We start from the raw sequence: 18140 nt of genomic DNA, 5'->3' as shown, positions 1-18140 counted from the left end.
TAACTCCTGGCAAATGGTGATTTAATACAATCATACCAATCTACTACATCCTCATGAAACTGAGAAATGTAGGTTTGCTCTGGAACCCAGTGAATAGTTATCCGCCATTGTCTTCTGATTTCTCTACTGGCTTTATTTTCACACATCAGTATTGCCTTACTCACTAGATTTATAGATAACAGAGATGGAGATTTTATTATTTATGACTTGAGGGAGGGAAGAAGTTTATGCAGACATTGACATTTGACAGTATGTTTAGTCATTAAAAGCTCAAATGTCTCAGTGTTCTTAACATCTGCCTCCTCCTCACCACATAACACACAGATCTCGCATATATAAGTAGCATTTTTTATATAAAAGGGTCATACATTAACCATTACCCTGAGCTTTCTTTGTTTTCCTTCTAGCAGTTAATTATGACTTCAAAATTCTTCATTGTAATATCACATCCAAATATTCATGATATTTAAATGTTAGAAAATCTATTTATGTTTTGGTCTCATTTTTGCAAATTGATTTAAATAATTCTACAGAAGTTGCCATGTTTACTTTTCAACATTTTTATCAGTAATAATATGTCAGTACAATGCAGCCCTCTGGCATGTATTTGGAGCTACGATATTAAAACATTATTCTATGATACAGACTGAATTGGATTTGGTTGATAAACTCTGATAGTACAGTAATAAAATACCATTTAATATTTTTAATGACTAGGACCTGGATACATTTTTATTTCATGGTTTTTATTAAATCCCATGACTATTATCTGAAAGCAGGATCTAAAATCCTGCAAATACTGCTTTTTTATCCTGTAGATATTATAAACATAAAACTCCCTTAAATACTATAGCAAGTGGTGTATTGCTTTCATTACTCCATCAAGTAAACTGAAAAAAATTGAGCAATGTGGAACACAGAAAAACTTTTGAAAGTAATCCAATCTTTCTTTTATTCCAATAAACTGCACCCATAACTAAGAACAGAAAATAATAGTTCTATGTTTAAAGACCAGGCTTTGTAAACTGAAGGGAGTGTAGGAGACACAATGATCTTCTGAAAACCGTGGAAATTTATTTAATTTTTTCTCCCTACTCCTCCTCCTCATAATAAACGGCTTTTCAAAATTCTTCACACTCTATTTTTTTTTTTTTTTGGTTGTAGATTTAAGACATTGATTCATACAATCTCTCGTTCTTAATGTTCAGGAACTTCTTAACTCTACTTCTAAACTTTGCAGAAAAAAAGTTTAGCACGCAGTGACTGGCACACTCGCTTTACTTATGGAGAGAAGAGGAAGACTGGAGGCAGATAGGAGGAAAGTAGGGTAGACGGATTATAAAGAAGGAGAAAGTTGAGGTGTGCGCGCTTACACTACAAAAGGGATTCATATGGTGAGGAGAAGATGGTCACACCCTAGAAAATACTTCTCCATAGTGCCAGGTACGTAGTACTCACTGTTGAGCTGCCAAGTAGCTGATGCTCTTCGGGCACTGCTGAATCCAGGGAAAACCCTCTCCGTGCCCAGTATTTACTGGAAAACATCATCATTGCTGGCTGCATGGATCCTGGTGTAATATTCTTTCTCTGCAGCAGGGGGGACTAGAGGGGCAGTAGCAGCTCTGGCGGAGATTGAGAGGAAGGGGCGTGCGATCAGCTGCCTGCCTGCTTGGGGCGCTGTTCAGAACTCTGGTGCTGAAGAGCAATTCGAATCCTCCCATCCCCGGGCTCCTTTATATGAATGACTGGAGACTGATGCAAGACTGATTAGAAAGAAACTCATTTCTGGTTGCCGATGGCCACAGTCAGATTACAGACCTGAAGCCTGGGGTTATCTGTGCTCATGGTGTGATTTGTTTCATAGGTCGAGTAGCTTTTTGGGCGGGGGTGGTGGAGAACAATACATAAGGGGGTGTTATTTGTAGAAGAAACCATCTATCCTCTGACGTTAGTTCTCTCATCTCTGAAGCCTGCCACTCGCAAGTTAACCTCAGTTTTTAAGCAACTGTGAATTCAAAGATTTTGTGCTTTGTTTCCAAAATTAGAAAAATAATTTAAGAAAGATCAGCACTGCTAAATGCTTAAACCATTTTACAGATTTAATTTTTAATTTTTATGGATAACTAATAGTTGTGCATATTTATAAGGTACATGTGATATTCTGACACAAGTGTACAATGTGCAATGATCAAATAAGGTAATCAAGATATCCATTGCCTCAAGCTTTTATCATTTGTGTTAGAAACATTCCAATTCCACTCTTCCAGTTATTTTAAAATACAAAAGAATATAAATTGTTGTGCTCCCGAACACTAGATCTTATCCCTCCTATCAGCCTATATTTTTTTACTCATTGACCAACTCCATTTTATGTTAATAAGCTTCTTCTGACCTGACATATTATAATTTTGTGCATGCAAACGTGTGAGTGTATATATGTGTAATGGCTTTCATAAAAGGGCTTCTTCTTAATCCTGTGATGCCTCTATGTAGAGTTATATGGAGGAAAATGTATTGCAAAGGAAATGTAAGGGTTTGATTTAGCTACATGTAGATTACGTATAGCTCAGATACTAATCCTGGAATCTTCCTTACTAAATGAGAAATAAAAGGAAACTAGATTCCCATATATCAGCCATTCATTTTAATACTCTTATGGTTACTGAATTTTTTCTCTCTACTGGAAATCATGGAAATTTAATCTTTGACATGACCCTTTCATATAAAAAGTGCTAAATATATGAGATCTGTGTGTTATGTGGTGAGGAGGACACAGAGGTTAAGAGTACTATGACATTTGAGCTTTTAATGACTACACATACTATCAAACATCAATGCCAACTAGATCAAATCCAGCAACTTGATATGCATAGATTAATCAATATTCTTACTATTCAAACCTTAGAAAGTCATGAAATTCACCAGGCCACAGGAAAATGTTACCAATCTCCTGAAGAATGAAAAACTCTTGACCAAATGTGCTTGACTGAAAATCTAAACAAAATCTGGTGCTGGCACTGCTTGTCTATATAGAAAAAAAATTTTCAAAACAAGTCGGGATGAACTAATATTGACTGAAGTTTAATTGCTTCTGGAGTCTTGAAGGGACACAATTATTAATTGATCTAATTCTGAAAATATTATTTGGCTTACATTTTCTGTAAGGGTCAGCTCTAATCAGCTAATAGGAGAAGCAAGTTTAAATAAGACAAATGAAGTAATGACAATAATAGTAGCTAATGTTATTGAGATGTAATGAAAGAACCAGAGATGTGAAGGGATAAAATCCACTAGATAGTGTCCCTGCTTGGATGTGGAAGTGAGGGAAAAAAAAGATATTAAAAGTAATTTATTTATAATATATATTTAGAATATTAAAGATTTAACTACTTTTGCTCACCCTGGAAACCCTATTAAAACAAGATAAAAAATTCCTTTTCAAGGTACACAAGAGTCGCATAAATTGGAAAACAACAGCAACAAAAAATTAGCAGCTTCAAAGAAGAAAAAATGATCAAAGGCTTTGCAGTCATGGGAAAGCTGAACCTTAAGCTATCAATGAAGAAGACTTAGAAGCAACGCACTTTACATGACAGAATACCCTAAAGGCTCAAATACCTCTGGAATTGAAGGTAGAGGAGACTGAAAAAGAGTGGTTCGAAGTGTGAGAAGCAGTAAGACAAATCAAAACTTATAACAAAGTTACAATAATCAAGACAGTGTGGTACTAAGGACAGATACATAGGTAAATGAAATAGAATTGAGTGTCCAGAAATAAACCCTTACATGTCGAGGGAATTGATTTTCAACAAAAGTACCAAGACAATTTAATGGGGAAAGAGTGATCTTTTGAACAAACTGTCCCGGGACAACTTTGGATATCCACATGCAAAATAATGAAGATGGACTTCTATTTCACATTGCACACAAAAATTAACTCAAAATGAATCACAAATACACATGTAAGAACTAAAATTAAAATTCTTAGAAGGAGTAAATGTTTTTGACTTTGGATTAGGCCATTGTTTCTTAGATAGGACACCAAAAACATAAGTACCTAAAGAAAAAAATAAGATTTCGTCAAAATTAAAAACTTCTGGCCGGGCGCGGTGGCTCACGCTTGTAATCCCAGCACTTTGGGAGGCCGAGGCGGGCGGATCACGAGGTCAGGAGATCGAGACCATGGTGAAACCCCGTCTCTACTAAAAAAGACAAAAAATTAGCCGGGCGTGGTGGCGGGCGCCTGTAGTCCCAGCTACTCGGAGAGGCTGAGGCAGGAGAATGGCGTGAACCCGGGAGGCGGAGCTTGCAGTGAGCCGAGATTGCGCCACTGCACTCCAGCCTGGGCGACAGAGCGAGACTCTGTCTCAAAAAAAAAAAAAAAAAAAAAAAAACTTCTGTGCTTCAGAGGACACCCTCAGAAAAGCGAAAAGACAACCCACAATGTGGGAGGAAATATTTATAAATCACATATCTCATAGGAAACAGTATCCAGAATAAAAAATTCTTACAACTCAGCAATTAAAAAAACAAATAGACCAATTTTTAATTGGGAAACAAAATTTATTTGAGACAGCTGGCTCTGTTACCCACACTGGAGTGCAGTGGCACAATCATAGTTCTTGGCAGCCTCAACCTCCTGGGCTCAAGTGATCCTCCTGCCTCAGCCTCCCAAGCATCTGGGACTACAAGCACAGGCCACCACACCCAGCTAATTTTTTGTTGCTGTTGTAAAGGCAGGGTCTTGCTATCATGCTCAGGCTGGGCAAAAAAAAAAATTAATAGACATTTCTCCAAAGAAGATATGGCCAGTGCAAACAGGAAAAGGCGCTCTACATCAACAGTCATTAGGGAAATGCAAATCAAAAAACACAGTATGACTTCTGACCGACTAGGATGGCTAAAATCAAAAAGACAGACAATAACAAATGTTGGTAAGGAAGCAGAAAATGTGGAACACTCACACATTGCTGGTGGTATTATAAAATGGTACAGTCACTTTGGGAAACGGTTTGGTGGTTTCTCAAAATGCAAAACACAAAGTTACTGTATGACTCAACAATTTCACTCCTAGGTATGTGTAAAACGGTGTAGTCACTTTGAAAAAACGTTTGGCGGTTCCTTACAAAGGTAAAACTAGAGTTACTACATGATTCAGCAATTCCACTCTTAGGTATACACCAAAGAAAAATGAAAATATATATCCACACAAAAACTGTACATGAATGTTCATAGCAGCATTATTCATAATAGCCAAAAGTAGAAACAACTCAAATACTATCACCTAATGAAAAAAACAAAAAATTATATATGATAAAATGTTATTTAGCAATATAAGGAAGTAAGGTACTGATACATGTTACAATATGGGTGAACCTTGAAAACATTATGCTAAGTGAAAGAAGCCAGTCACAAAAGACCATGCATGTATTGTAAGATTTTGTTTATATGAAATGTCTAGATGATGTAAAAAGAGATCGTTTTAAAAAGAGAGAGAGACACACACAGAAAGTAGATTAGTGGCTGCCAGGGGCTGGAAAAAAAAGAAGAGGTGGGGAAAAGGTACAAAGTTTCTGTATGAAAATTTCCTAAAATTAAATATTAGTGATATTTACACAACTTTGTGAATATACTAAAAACCACAAAATTGTACACTTTAAGGGAGGGAATCTTTTGGCATATACATCATATCTCAATAAAGCTGTTATCTTATTTTTAAAAAGCAGTTAAAATTCCATATTCCCCTTGACTAAATAGCCAAGCCACCTCCTCTTTTGCTCCCAGGTAGAAAATTGAAGGTTACTCTCTGGAAAGGGTAAAACAAAGGGTCTCTGTACTTAGGAGCATCAGGCATAGTTGAGAATAGGGGTACCATTCTGATTAAATGAATGTATTGAGGTATTTAGACACATGATATCATGACATGGAGACTCCCAAACCTCAGAAGGCTGACAGCCAGGCATTTATTCTCCAGCCAAATAAAGACAAAAAATATCTTTGGAGAATCTGGCAAAGGCAAGATCTTAAAACACATTGAAAGCTCAGATAATATTGAAAGCTCTGAACAAAATAATGCAATCGGATTACCCTGTAGGTAAGCTCACATTTGACAAGCCTCAATTTAAATATTTGGTACAGAGTGTGGGGTTAGATTAGTGACAACTATATATAAAATCAGCCAGTAAAAAACCTTGATAAGAACTAACTCCCCAAGAAAAATGAAAATTAGGGCTGAAGGGGAGCATGTCTCATTTGGGGATTAGTTACAAAGTCATAACATAAGCACTAAATATTGACCTAACCAATATTATATCAACTATATTGGAAGACAGACGATAATAAAGTGTGTATGTGAATCATAGGGGCTGTGGGGAGAGGGTAAACAGCTAGATTCTTGTCTTCCAAGATGAAAAATCAATGGTTAATGCCTAGAGCTGAAAATCAAAGTAGTAGCAGCATACACATATTACAGCATTGAGACATATGGAAGTAAATACCACAAGCATGACCTGACTGTTGAAAGTCTTGCCACTGGTGGGGGATGAGGAGGGTAGGAGGATATGGATGGTGGGGAGAAGGAGAGGAACAGTTTCTCATAACAAAAAGTCTTGTGGAAACCATGTACATGTGTGATATTGATTACAAAAATATAAACTTTAAAAATAAATTATGCTGGGCATAATGGCTCAGGCCTATAATCCCAGCACTTTGGGAGGCCAAGGCAGGATGATTGCTGAGGCCAGGAGTTTAAGACCAGCCTGGGAAACATAATGAGACCCCATCTCTATGAAAGAAAAAAAATAAAAGTAAAAATTACTAGTATAATGGTATGTGGCAGTATTCCCAGCTACTCAGGAGGCTGAAGCAGAAGGCTCGCTTGAGTCAAGAAGTTCAAGGCTTCAGTGAGCTATGGTCATGCCACTGCACCCTAGCTTGAGTGACAGAGCAAAACCCCATCTCTAAATAAATAAATAAATAAATAAACAAATAAATAAATACTGAATGGAAATAAGGCATTTTAAAAAATAAAACTAAGTTTAAATCTTCGCTCTGCTATTTGCCTACTTGTGTTTAATCAGGACACGTTACTTCACATTTTTCAGCCTCCATTTCTGTAATAGAAGGGCAATAATATCTAAACCTTATAGGGCTGTTATGCTGATTGTATTGTATACGTATAAAGTGATTAACATGGTGGCTGGCAGATATTCGACACTCAAAAGTGTTATCTCCCTATGCCTCATTGATTCAGAAGCTAGAGTAATATAAAATTGAGCATTGGTTTGCAGTATTTGACAGAAATTTAAGAGATGTGGATATCTAGGTTTTAATGAGGTGGTTGCCCTCATAATTCATGATAAGTATGAAATCAATAGTCATAAGGTGAGCCAACAGAATTGGCTTGGATCAAGCAGCTAAAGAGGCTAGGAGTCAGGAAGCGAAAAATTGAGTGGGAAAATATAAAAAGAGATACTGTCAGATAAGGAGACTTCCAAAGACTGATTCTGTAAGCCTGAAGTAGCACCTGGACATGTATCTTAGTAATACAGACCACGGATCTGGAAACAAGCACTCTGAAGATATTTTAATTAATGGGAGCTCAGCACACAAAATCATTAGCGTTAAGTTAGACATTGTTACTATTCTCCTGTTAAATAACTTGTAACAATGGTTCCCTACATTTGAGGAAAATAAGAGAACACTTTCAGAAACTATGTGACCTGCCTCCAAAAACATTCAGGTACATCCACAAGACTTTGCATACAGTGAGTTTCCTGGATCCTCTGAAAACCCCAAGTAAAGATGCCCAAGCTAAAATGTTCTCCTGGTACATATCTGCACGTAAGCCAGTTGAAGCTGTAGGTTCTTCAATAAACATTTAGGGTTACTTGATACAAACTGTCTTTAATACTGGGCATGCTTATGTGAATTTCACATAAGAACTCTTATGTGAAGTAAAATTTCTTGGCAATGTCAAGTTCATAAGAATCACTCATTATCTGTCCCGAAAGGCTGTTTTCTTACTGCTCAAAAAAAAATTTAGTCTCTAATCACTAAGACTAAAGTTCCTTATAAACAGATGAAGAATCTTAGACCCATGAAATTATTAAAATGGGGAGGTTCTTAAATGCAAAAGGTTCCCACAGGTTCATGCCAGAATTGAAAATACATATGCTTTTCAACTTATATTGAGGTTATGTTCCGATAAACACATCATAAATTGAAGATATCATTAATCAAAAATGCTTTTAATACATCTAACCTACCAAACATAGGTTAGCCTACCCTACCTTAAACATGCTCAGAACACTACATTAGTTTACATTTGGGCAAAATCATCTAACACAAAGCCTATTTTATAATAAAGTGTTAAATATCTCATGTAATTTATAGAATATTGTAGTAAAAGTGAAAAATGGCTGTATGGGTACTCAAAGTATGGTTTCTATTCAATGCACTGCTTTAAAACCATCATAAATTTAGTTGAAAGTTTGTAAGTCAAATCATCATGTTAGATTGTCTGTACTTTTAAGTTAATGTTAGAAACTGAATTTTAACAACTTTACCACATAATATAGCACATAATATTTTACATGTTATAAGGGTGTGGACAGAGCATCTTGTGAAAACAAATAAACCTTTAAAAAACACTAGTAAATTTACCTGAACTGTGTATTTCAGCAATCTTAATAGGACATAGTATTTGCTAACTGGACTCTGTGGACTGATTGAAGACTTCTTCTGGAACTATACTATACTATCACTTCCATATCAAAAATATGCTAGATAGAAATGCAGTTTAGTAAAAATTGTTTTAACACGTAATTTTGTAATAAAACTTGACAGTTCAACTTACTGAATGTATTGATAAAAAAAAAAATCTGAAGTGGGTATCACATTATGCAGTAGGAAAAAACTCCCAAAAAGTCACTGTCCAGGAAGAACAAGGAGGACATCAAGATGTTCTAAGCAATTTCCTGAATAGCAGGAAATGAAAGGCTGGAGATGCTGGGTTTTTGATCAGTTTATGTTCTTTTTCTGAATAGGCTTACTCATTATTAACTGATGAAAGATAACACACATAATATTAAAAACTAAAATCTAATGGTTCTACTATCGTGATTGTCAGTTAATGCTCAACCAGGAAAAAAGTTCGTTTTATTCCCTAACTTTCTTGGGGGAAAAAAGTCAATCTCTAAGACCATTTTAGAACTGCACAACTTTTTTCTTTACACTATTAGCATCAGTTGTAATAAGCTGCTTTACTGAGTCAAATAACTATATCTTTCAAGGCAACACTGCCCATTTCCATGCTAATGAAAATTTTTTTTCAGTTATACAAGGGATGTTTTTCATTTCCATAACTTATTCAAATGATCATTTTAATCACATAAATATAAGAGATGAATTGAGGTCCATCTTGGATGTTTTTTCTTCTATTAAAGAATTAGCCGGGCACAGTGGCTCACACCTGTAATCTCAGCACTTTGGGAGGCTGAGGTGAGTGGATCACTTGAGGTCAAGAGTTCAAGACCAGCCTGGCCAACATGGTGAAACCCCATCTCTACTCAAAATATAAAAATTAGTCAGGCACGATGGCACAAGCCTGTAGTCCCAGCTCCTCGGGAGGCTGAGACAGGAGAATCGCTTGAACCCAAAAGGGGGAGGCTGCAGTGAGCCAGGACTGCACCACTGCACTCCAGCCTGGGCGACAGAGCAAGATTCTTTCTCAAGAAAAAAAATTTTTAAAAATGCAGACTATTTCTAAGTATAATTTAACTAAAAACACTACTTCAACTTCAGATTTATTTTAATGATATATACAGGAGTTAACAACTTACAATTAAAACAAAATCAGTTATGTTAATTCCACATAACTTAAAATCATGCAATACTGCATGGTAAAAACAACAGCTTTGTTCATATACAAAAATTATTATTTTGAAACTCATAAGAGCATCTAGAAATTTTTCAAATAAAATTTTTGCAAGAGTATTTTATAAAAATTTAAACACTTGATTAATCAGTTAATGCATTAGGAAAGATAATAAATGTTATTAGTAAAGTGAGGTTACAAGCAATTAATTTTAAAATTACACCAGGTACAGGGTTGAACATCTCATGAAATAAATGTTTAAGAAAATAGTTTTGAAAAAGATCCCATACTGAAGCCATGTTAAATTTTGATAAACCAGGTTATATAAATCAAGTCATTTATTCAGTTAATGAAAATATGCCTAACCTTTCTCATACTCATAAATACTTATATATAATCTTTATATACAAGTGAAGAAAAGTCCAATGTAAAAACTATACTGCCAATCCACTTATTATGGTTGAAATAATTATTTATCTACACATTAGCCCTGCATTGATGAAAATGTCCAATTCAAATCACATTTGACCAGCATAAATATTTAAGCTGACTACTGTCGTAAACAATAGAGAAAAAAATCCTTTTATTTTTATTTTTTATTTCATTACTGGGTAACAATCTACTTCTCAGCTTAGAATGCTATAGAAAGCCTCCACATTTAATTTAATCAAATCCAAAACCCAATAAACTTAAACAAAGTGAATGTTTTTCAAAGTGCATAATTTCCAACTCATCCACTTGCAGTATTTATCCAATTCCAGTTCATCAGCAAGAAAATAAAATGTACTTGGCTATAAAAATACTCAGGAATGTTATCGAAAAGGAAAGGCTATTTGGTAGAAGTAACTACAAAAATAATTAGTTTAAATCTTTGTAAAGCTTTAATGTAAGAACATCAGTACACTTTCTTTACATAAACCTTAAAGCATGATCAATACCAAGATTTTAAATTTTCAACTTTCAAGTACTTGAAAAAGAGTTGCAACAAAGTGTCTCTTCCCAAAAAAGCAAGAAGAGTGATCATGCAGGTGTTAATCTGCAGACATCTGAGGACACTGGTATCTGTGTTGGGCTGTCATCTCTGGTTCCACTGGCGGAGAGTGTAGGCAAGGCATTACTTTGAAATGCAGATGTAGGACAAGGAGTCATGACAACATTTTCGTCTTCACCAACGTCTGAATCTGGTGTTGTAACTTCACTGTCTTGAAGCCCAAGGATCTCACAGACTGCTTGTGGCAATTCCTGGATATGAAAAATCAAACTCAAAACCATATTTCACTACAGAGGAAAAATAACCACAAAGTAACACTTCTGTTTAAGACTACATTGATTCCAGAATCTGAGCATTTGTCCTAACAGTGTAAATGTCATGTACCCTTCTCACAACGTTTTTCTCAGCTCCAAATGAAATGCTAACCACCTTTCACCCTAAGTGGTTCTTGGTTATCTTCCAAATTAGTCACTCTCCATCCCACCTCCACATTCCCACAAACATAGCATGTCCTAATATTTGGCATTTATCTCTTTCTACTTTTTGTAATAATATCTTTCTTAGACCATCTGTCTCTCTCAGTAAACAAAGTTCTTCAAAGGCAAGAAGTATCTCATTGACATGCTTTGGAAGACAACAGGTATCAAATAAATGTTTGTACAACTGAACCAAGTAACAGTTTGGATCCATGAACAGATGATACAAGGACAAAGCAAGAATTTTCATAAAAATGCAACATCATAATGGGTGCAGCAAACCAATGTGGCACACGTATACCTATGTACAAACCTCCACGTTGTGCACGCGTACCCTAGAACTTGAAGTATTTAAAAAAAAAAAAAAAAAAAGGAAAGTCATGGCCGGGCGTGATGGCTCACACCTGTAATCCCAGCACTTCGTGAGGCCAAGGTGGGTGGATCACCTGAAGTCAGGAATTCTAGACCAACCTGGCCAACATGGTGAAACCTCGTCTCTGCTAAAAATACAAAAATTAGCCAGGCATGGTAGCAGGCACCTGTAATCCTAGCTACTCGGGAAGCTGGAGCAGGAGAATCGATTGAACTCAGGAGGAGAAGGTTGCAGTGAGCCGAGGTCATGCCACTGCATTCCAGCCTGGGCAACAGAACGAGACTCTGTCTCAAAAAAAAAAAAGCAAAGTCATGAGGTGGGCACAGTGGTATGCATGCACCAGTAATCCCAGCTACTCAGGAAACTAAGGCAGGAGGATCACTTGAGCCCAGGAGTTCAAGGCCAGCTTGGGCAACTTAGCAAGGCTCTTTCTCTTAATAGAAAGAAAGAAAAAGCCAAAACACATCAAAAGTATACTGCTTTGGCTCAAATTCAGATAATACATCAAATCTGCCTTGTTTTAAAATAATAACTTGACTAATATAAGTGAGTGACACCGGCTAAATAATATTGATTTAATTATTTCTGATTAGCATTCATTTTTGTTTAGAGATTCTGCATATTTAATATGACAGCCTATTCTGTATTCATGAGCTCAACTGGATATCATTGCCGAAATTCTACAGCCTCTTTAATTGTTATAGAAATATTTTCATTACTTTTACCATTTTGCCTTATTATTAGCTATTTCCTCTCTGCCATAGTCAACTGTTTTCAATTAAGTGCTGTAAATGTGGAACAGCAAACAAAAAGCCAGCCAATACTTCGTGTCTGCCGTCAACTTACTAAAGTTGCTATTTTATTTCCAAGAAGAAAAATCTTTCTTGATCTCAACCCACCAAAAACAAACAAATCTTGCAATTACTTGAAACACTGTATACCTTGCATTTTACCATCTGTAGAGAAATTGCTTCTGCCTTGCATAGTATATCTTCCACATCAATTTTCATGGACAATTCATTGATATGCTAAAAAGTATCAACAAAATAAAACGATAATCAAAACTGAATACACTATTATATTCTATTATATAAACAATTTATTACCAGTTATAGTTCACTGCAGATAAAATCCTTAAAATAAAAACATTCATATACTACAAATACATAAGAAATTCAATATATCTTTCTTTAGATTATTTCAAGTTTTAAAGCTAAAGACTAGCTAATAAGCTTATGGAACATTAAATCCAGCAGCTATTCCAAGTCTGATATCTCAAAGTTATAATCAAAAGACAATTAATTTTTGAAAAACTAAACTACATAAAAGAGCACTTGTTGAATTTCCTTTTCTTGCTAATTAGTCAGGTAAAAATAACTGGCCAATATGTATTTGAACTGTCATTCTCAGATAGTCATTCCTAGCACTGTTATTGACACAATTTAAGTTATTCAAGAGATTTAATAATGTTCCAAGGAAATGTTCTGTGTATCAGGACCACCAAATAGAAGAGCCAGAACACTAAAATCTGAATTAAAGGAATAACTACCTTAAGTATTTCATTGAAGCCATAATGCTTTTCCATTATTTGCTGCTTTTCTGATTCCAGAATAGCACAACAGAGAAGAAGATGGAAATTTTTACACGGTAGTTCGGTCCACATTACCTACAGAAGGCAGAAGAACCATTTTGCAAACTGTATCAATTCTAAAACATTTTCCTCACAGATACAATTCTGAACACTGAATGACTTCTACGCAAAGTAGATGTTGCCTGTTTAGGGTAGCCCAAGGCTTTTCTAGCTAGGAAATGAGGGGAAGGAGAGTCTTACCTTCAGCTACAAAGTAATTATCATCAAGTTTAACATTATATGAATATGATATATTCTAAATGTGGCTCTTTAAGGTAACTATAGTAAGTAAATTACTGAGCCTAACCAGTATGATAAATGCTATTAATGCAGGAGCTACAGCCACAAGGTTAAGATGTAAGGGTTAGATGTATTTTCGATATTTTTCTGAAGTATCAGTTTCTCACTTCGATCTGAGAAAAGACTAAAGCTAAGTCCTGGAAATAAAAAAGGTTCAGTTACACAGTACATGGAAGGAGAAACACCCAGAGGTAGCTCTACATTCTAAATACGTAAAACCCTTGTATCACATTTTACCCCTGATTGTGACAATAACTGAATTAACTGCCCCAAATTTATAACCAAACATATAAAACGCTTGATCAACAGCTCAGCTGTTCCTAAATACAGATAATATCCTCGAATTTAGGGTCTTAATTTCTCCCTGCCTCATGTACCTAATAATATCTTTTCCAGAAAGATAAAAACACGCACACAAGCCATACCATTAGATCATACCCGAAATGTGTTTACTTCTTTCAAAAGGAGTAAATCGAGTAATTTTCAAACTAAACCCAATTGTTGAAAGTTTAATTACAATGCAATTAACCTCAAAGCTTTCATTAAAAGTTTGAATTTATTTAGTAAACACAGATTGAGGAGTTATTCTAGCTATGTGGTAATAATATTCTTAATTCATCCTTTAAAACCCATTTATGCCTGAGGTTGCAATTTTTTGAATTTTTCAATCAGACCTTGTTGAGCAGTAGGATATAAACAACTCCCACATGCTTAGCGTTCCAATAATGGAACACTAGGCATAAATGCATTAACCCATTTTTAACCCCAAAATTAAGATACTAATTTAACGAAACTGATAAACATTTAAGTATGATTCCAGATAGAGAGCATGTGAGTTTTACTTCTAATCTGAGAACAGAGGAAGTGAGCATAAAGCAATCCACTTTTAACTTGTAATCAGCACAATGCCTTGTCTAATGGTAGCACAGCCATCAATAGTATAGGAATCCATTTCCAGCTGTAAAAACCTCAGAGACCACTACTGTTCCACTGTTTAAAGTTGTATTTACAATCAAAATGGATTATCTCCCAATTCTTTCCTTGGAAGAATTTCTGTTATCCTAAGGTATGATCAATCATTATACCAGCATTCTATGAAAATGCACACTGGGCTGGACACAGTGGCATACACCTGTAGACCTGTAGTCCCAGCTACTTATAAGGCTGAGGCAAGAGGATTACTTGAGTCCAGGAGTTCGAGATCAGTCTAGGTAACACAGCAAGACCCCTTCTCTTAAAGAAAAAAAAAAAAAACACTGATTTATTATTAACAAATAATTAAGAAAATGTGAAATGACTTGGTTTTTCATTAAAGGTTGCCCTGGAAAAATAAACACTGGGGATTACACATGGGGGGGATGGTGTAAGGGAAACATGGGATGTAAAATTACCTATTGGGTACTATGCTCACTACCTGGGTAATGGAATCATTCACACACCAAACCTCAGCAACATGCAATTTACCTATGTAACAAACCTGCACATCTACTCCCTGAACCTAAAAGTTGAAAAAATAAAGAGTTGCCTTGGGTAAAAAATGGAACAAAAGGAGCACACCAAAAACATAAGAATATCCTCTGTAACAGATGTGCAAAGCCTCACATAAAGTCAAGTCTCTCAAAGGAAGAAGAAAGGCAGCAAATGGTCTAGAGCACTTGTTCTGGGATACCTCTTGGCCCCAAATCTCACAGAGATTGTGATTTGAAGAATGAAGCTCCAAAAGACCAAATATTCAGTGTGAGACCAATTTTTAAGAAGAGGCTACCAGTTCATCACAATTTTGGAACATATTTGCCTTAGATATTTCAGTAAGGCTATCATAATCCATTTATACTCAACAGAATAAATTGTTTCTTTTCATAATAAATATCACATTTGCATAATAATTTGACTTACCTCCCATAATCGAAGAATATCTAGAAAACTAAATTCCCTTTTGAATCTGATTAAAAGCCATCTGAAGCAAAAATAAAGGTATCCAGAGTCCTGAGATTCTATGCAGAAGAAAAAAACACACATATGACTTACCCTTATGCTAATTATGTCAGAATACAGTTACTTTTCTCTAATTTTCCTGTGCATCTTAGGCAATTCAAGGCCCTATACATTTGTCTTCTACGTTAAGGAATCATTTCAAACTTGAAGGCTGACTTCTTTTTAAAAACTAACAAATAATACATTTTACGAATCAAGTTTAAGGCAGAATTATACAAAGAGAGTTTGGTTCCATACTTTTATGGAACCGAAGAAAGTGCAGTAGAGTATATACATCTTTAAGTTCTTTTTTATTGAGACAGTGTCTTGCTATGTTGCCCAGGTCAGAGTGCAGTGGAGTGATCCCAGTTCACTGTAGCCTCAACCTCCTGGGCTCAAGTAATCCTCCCACCTCAGCCTCTTGAGTGGCTGGGACTACAGGCATGCATCACCACAGCCAGCATTTTTTTTTCCTTGTAGAGATGGGGTCTCACTGTGCTAGCCAGGCTAGTCTCAAACTCCTGGGTGCAAGCAATCCTCCCTCCCTGGCTTCCAAAGTGCTGGGATTATAGGCATGAGCCACTGCACCTGGCTTCTTTAAAGAGTTCTTTACATTTTTTTCTATGCATTACTCTACAATTTGCTGGGTATAGTTCTGATTCACTAAACTTACCTAAGTAACTGCAAAATCCATTGTCTAACAATCGAAGTAAGGTACTCAGCTGAATTAGCTGGGTCTTCATGCCTTGCATTTGTTCTTCAAAATTCTGATGCTTTAAAAGGAAATAATTGTTACAAGTAATATTTAATAAATATTTTATAGTACATAGTGACTGATAACTAAAACATGATGTCTAAGGACAAATGTTAAACTTATACCACACTGGTTATCTTAAAAAATGTGTAACTAACCAAAAATCTAACGCAACACTAAAAGGGAGGGTAAAGAGAAAGAATCCTTGCTCTCAAAACTAAGGATTATTTTTTCCTCTATTCATTTGACTTAGATAAAGAAGAATGCAGGCATAGCAACTGCAGACTGACTGAGATATTTATTTCTTACACAGCATAAAAGACTTGGTGAAAGAAACACACATTTGGGAAATAAATATTTATCAAATTCCTTCTATTGTTAAAGATTCCTTCAAATTATATATAACAAAATTAATTTTAGTTTTAATATGTATTTCATTTTAAAGAATTACTTCTTAGGTTTGCTGACATTGGAGAATCTGTAAAGCCAAAACCATTTTCAGGACAATACTAAAACATTATCTGGATTTCGTACTTAAATTCCTTCGCAAGTGCAAAGGCTGTATGATTCGTGATACTGCAACAGACTGAACACAGAAGCAAATATAAAAATTCAGCTGTCTTCTATTAAACCAGACATTTTTAAAAATGAAAAATTTAAGACAATCTCTTGTGTCGGTAAATTTTTCATTAGGAAAAGTTACTTTTCATTAAAAAAACGTAATCTATGTTAAGGTAGAATGTGTTGTTATTTAATGAATTAATAAATAAATGAATACAAGTTTCTCAGTATTAATTTTTCACATAAACATCAACAGATATAACCCACATAAACAAAAACTCTTTCAGGTCTTCAATAATACTGGAGAGTGTGAAGCAGCCCTGAGGTCACAAAGTTTGAGAACTGCTGGGATTCATACGCTTTGAACAAACTTCATAGTTGAGTAGACTCCCTACCAACACCTGAGTCAAGGGGCCAGAAGGCACCAAAACTGATGCTCTGAAAGGCTTCTTAAATGATTTGGATCCCTTTAACTCATATGTCCCGATCCCTCTGTGGTAACCTACTGCCCTAACCCTAGTGAAAGCCTTAGAAAAACATTTCCTCCTTCACACTTACTTTTTCACTTTTACAGTACAATAGTGCTTTATTAGAACTATCATATTAGAAACAATTCATTCTTTAGTTAAAAAAGATTAAAGTCTATTAATTCTCAATAAGCTGTTTCTCTTTAATGAATTTTAAAAACCAGTTTATTAATAGACTAACTCAAGGCTTTAGGATATAGTTCATCCACATTTACCAGAGAGATCTATAGAGAAGGGGCAGAATCAACTCTGATTAACAGGATCATTTTTGCTGTGACACAGTCAAAGACTAGAGCTGATCTGGGAATACCAGCATGGCATAGCCATTTGCTACCCACTCTGCTGTAAAAAAGAAGCACGTCCATAATGACAGACACCATATTCGAAAAAGTGGTTACTCATGGAGAAGGGAGAGTGTGATCAACAATCGATATACAAAGGGCTTCAAATGTGTCTGTAAATAAATGTGTCTGTATGGGGCAGGGAAGGGGGAGATGGAGAGGAGAAAGGAATTAAAACTATACGGCAAAATGGAGGGGTATAACAAAGTTCATCAGATCACCTGTACTTTGTATTTCCATAATAATAGACAAAGTCTATGCCTAGACTGATACTAGATGTAAGTAAACATCAACAAAAGTAAATTTATGGACATTAGGTTCAGTCACCACAAAAGT

General features: G+C 35.5%; 2 protein-coding genes across 13 annotated transcripts in view; both read right to left on the bottom strand.

Annotated features, from left to right (window-relative positions):
- The window catches only part of TPH2 (tryptophan hydroxylase 2), a 93525-nt gene extending 91818 nt beyond the window's left edge, over nt 1–1707 (bottom strand). Inside the window, exon 1 of the mRNA XM_055235755.2 lies at nt 1459–1707. Coding sequence (XP_055091730.1) covers nt 1459–1563 — 105 coding nt within the window. The 5' untranslated portion in view covers nt 1564–1707. The remainder of the gene's footprint in view (nt 1–1458) is intronic.
- An 8086-nt stretch (nt 1708–9793) lies between these two features.
- Nucleotides 9794–18140, bottom strand: part of TBC1D15 (TBC1 domain family member 15) — an 80490-nt gene continuing 72143 nt past the window's right edge. For 11 of the 12 annotated variants that reach the window (XM_055235747.2, XM_063615076.1, XM_063615075.1 and 8 more), the window contains 5 exons: nt 16295–16394; nt 15544–15641; nt 13267–13383; nt 12659–12745; nt 9794–11119 (listed from right to left, as the gene is read on the bottom strand). In XM_055235747.2, the coding sequence (XP_055091722.2) occupies nt 10898–11119; nt 12659–12745; nt 13267–13383; nt 15544–15641; nt 16295–16394 (624 nt within the window). In that variant the 3' untranslated portion in view covers nt 9794–10897. The remainder of the gene's footprint in view (nt 11120–12658; nt 12746–13266; nt 13384–15543; nt 15642–16294; nt 16395–18140) is intronic. The other variant, XM_055235748.2, reaches the window with a different exon arrangement.

Source organism: Symphalangus syndactylus, chromosome 13 (assembly GCF_028878055.3).
Source record: "Symphalangus syndactylus isolate Jambi chromosome 13, NHGRI_mSymSyn1-v2.1_pri, whole genome shotgun sequence".
NCBI lineage: Eukaryota > Metazoa > Chordata > Mammalia > Primates > Hylobatidae > Symphalangus > Symphalangus syndactylus.
This window is presented reverse-complemented; position numbering and strand designations above follow the sequence as displayed.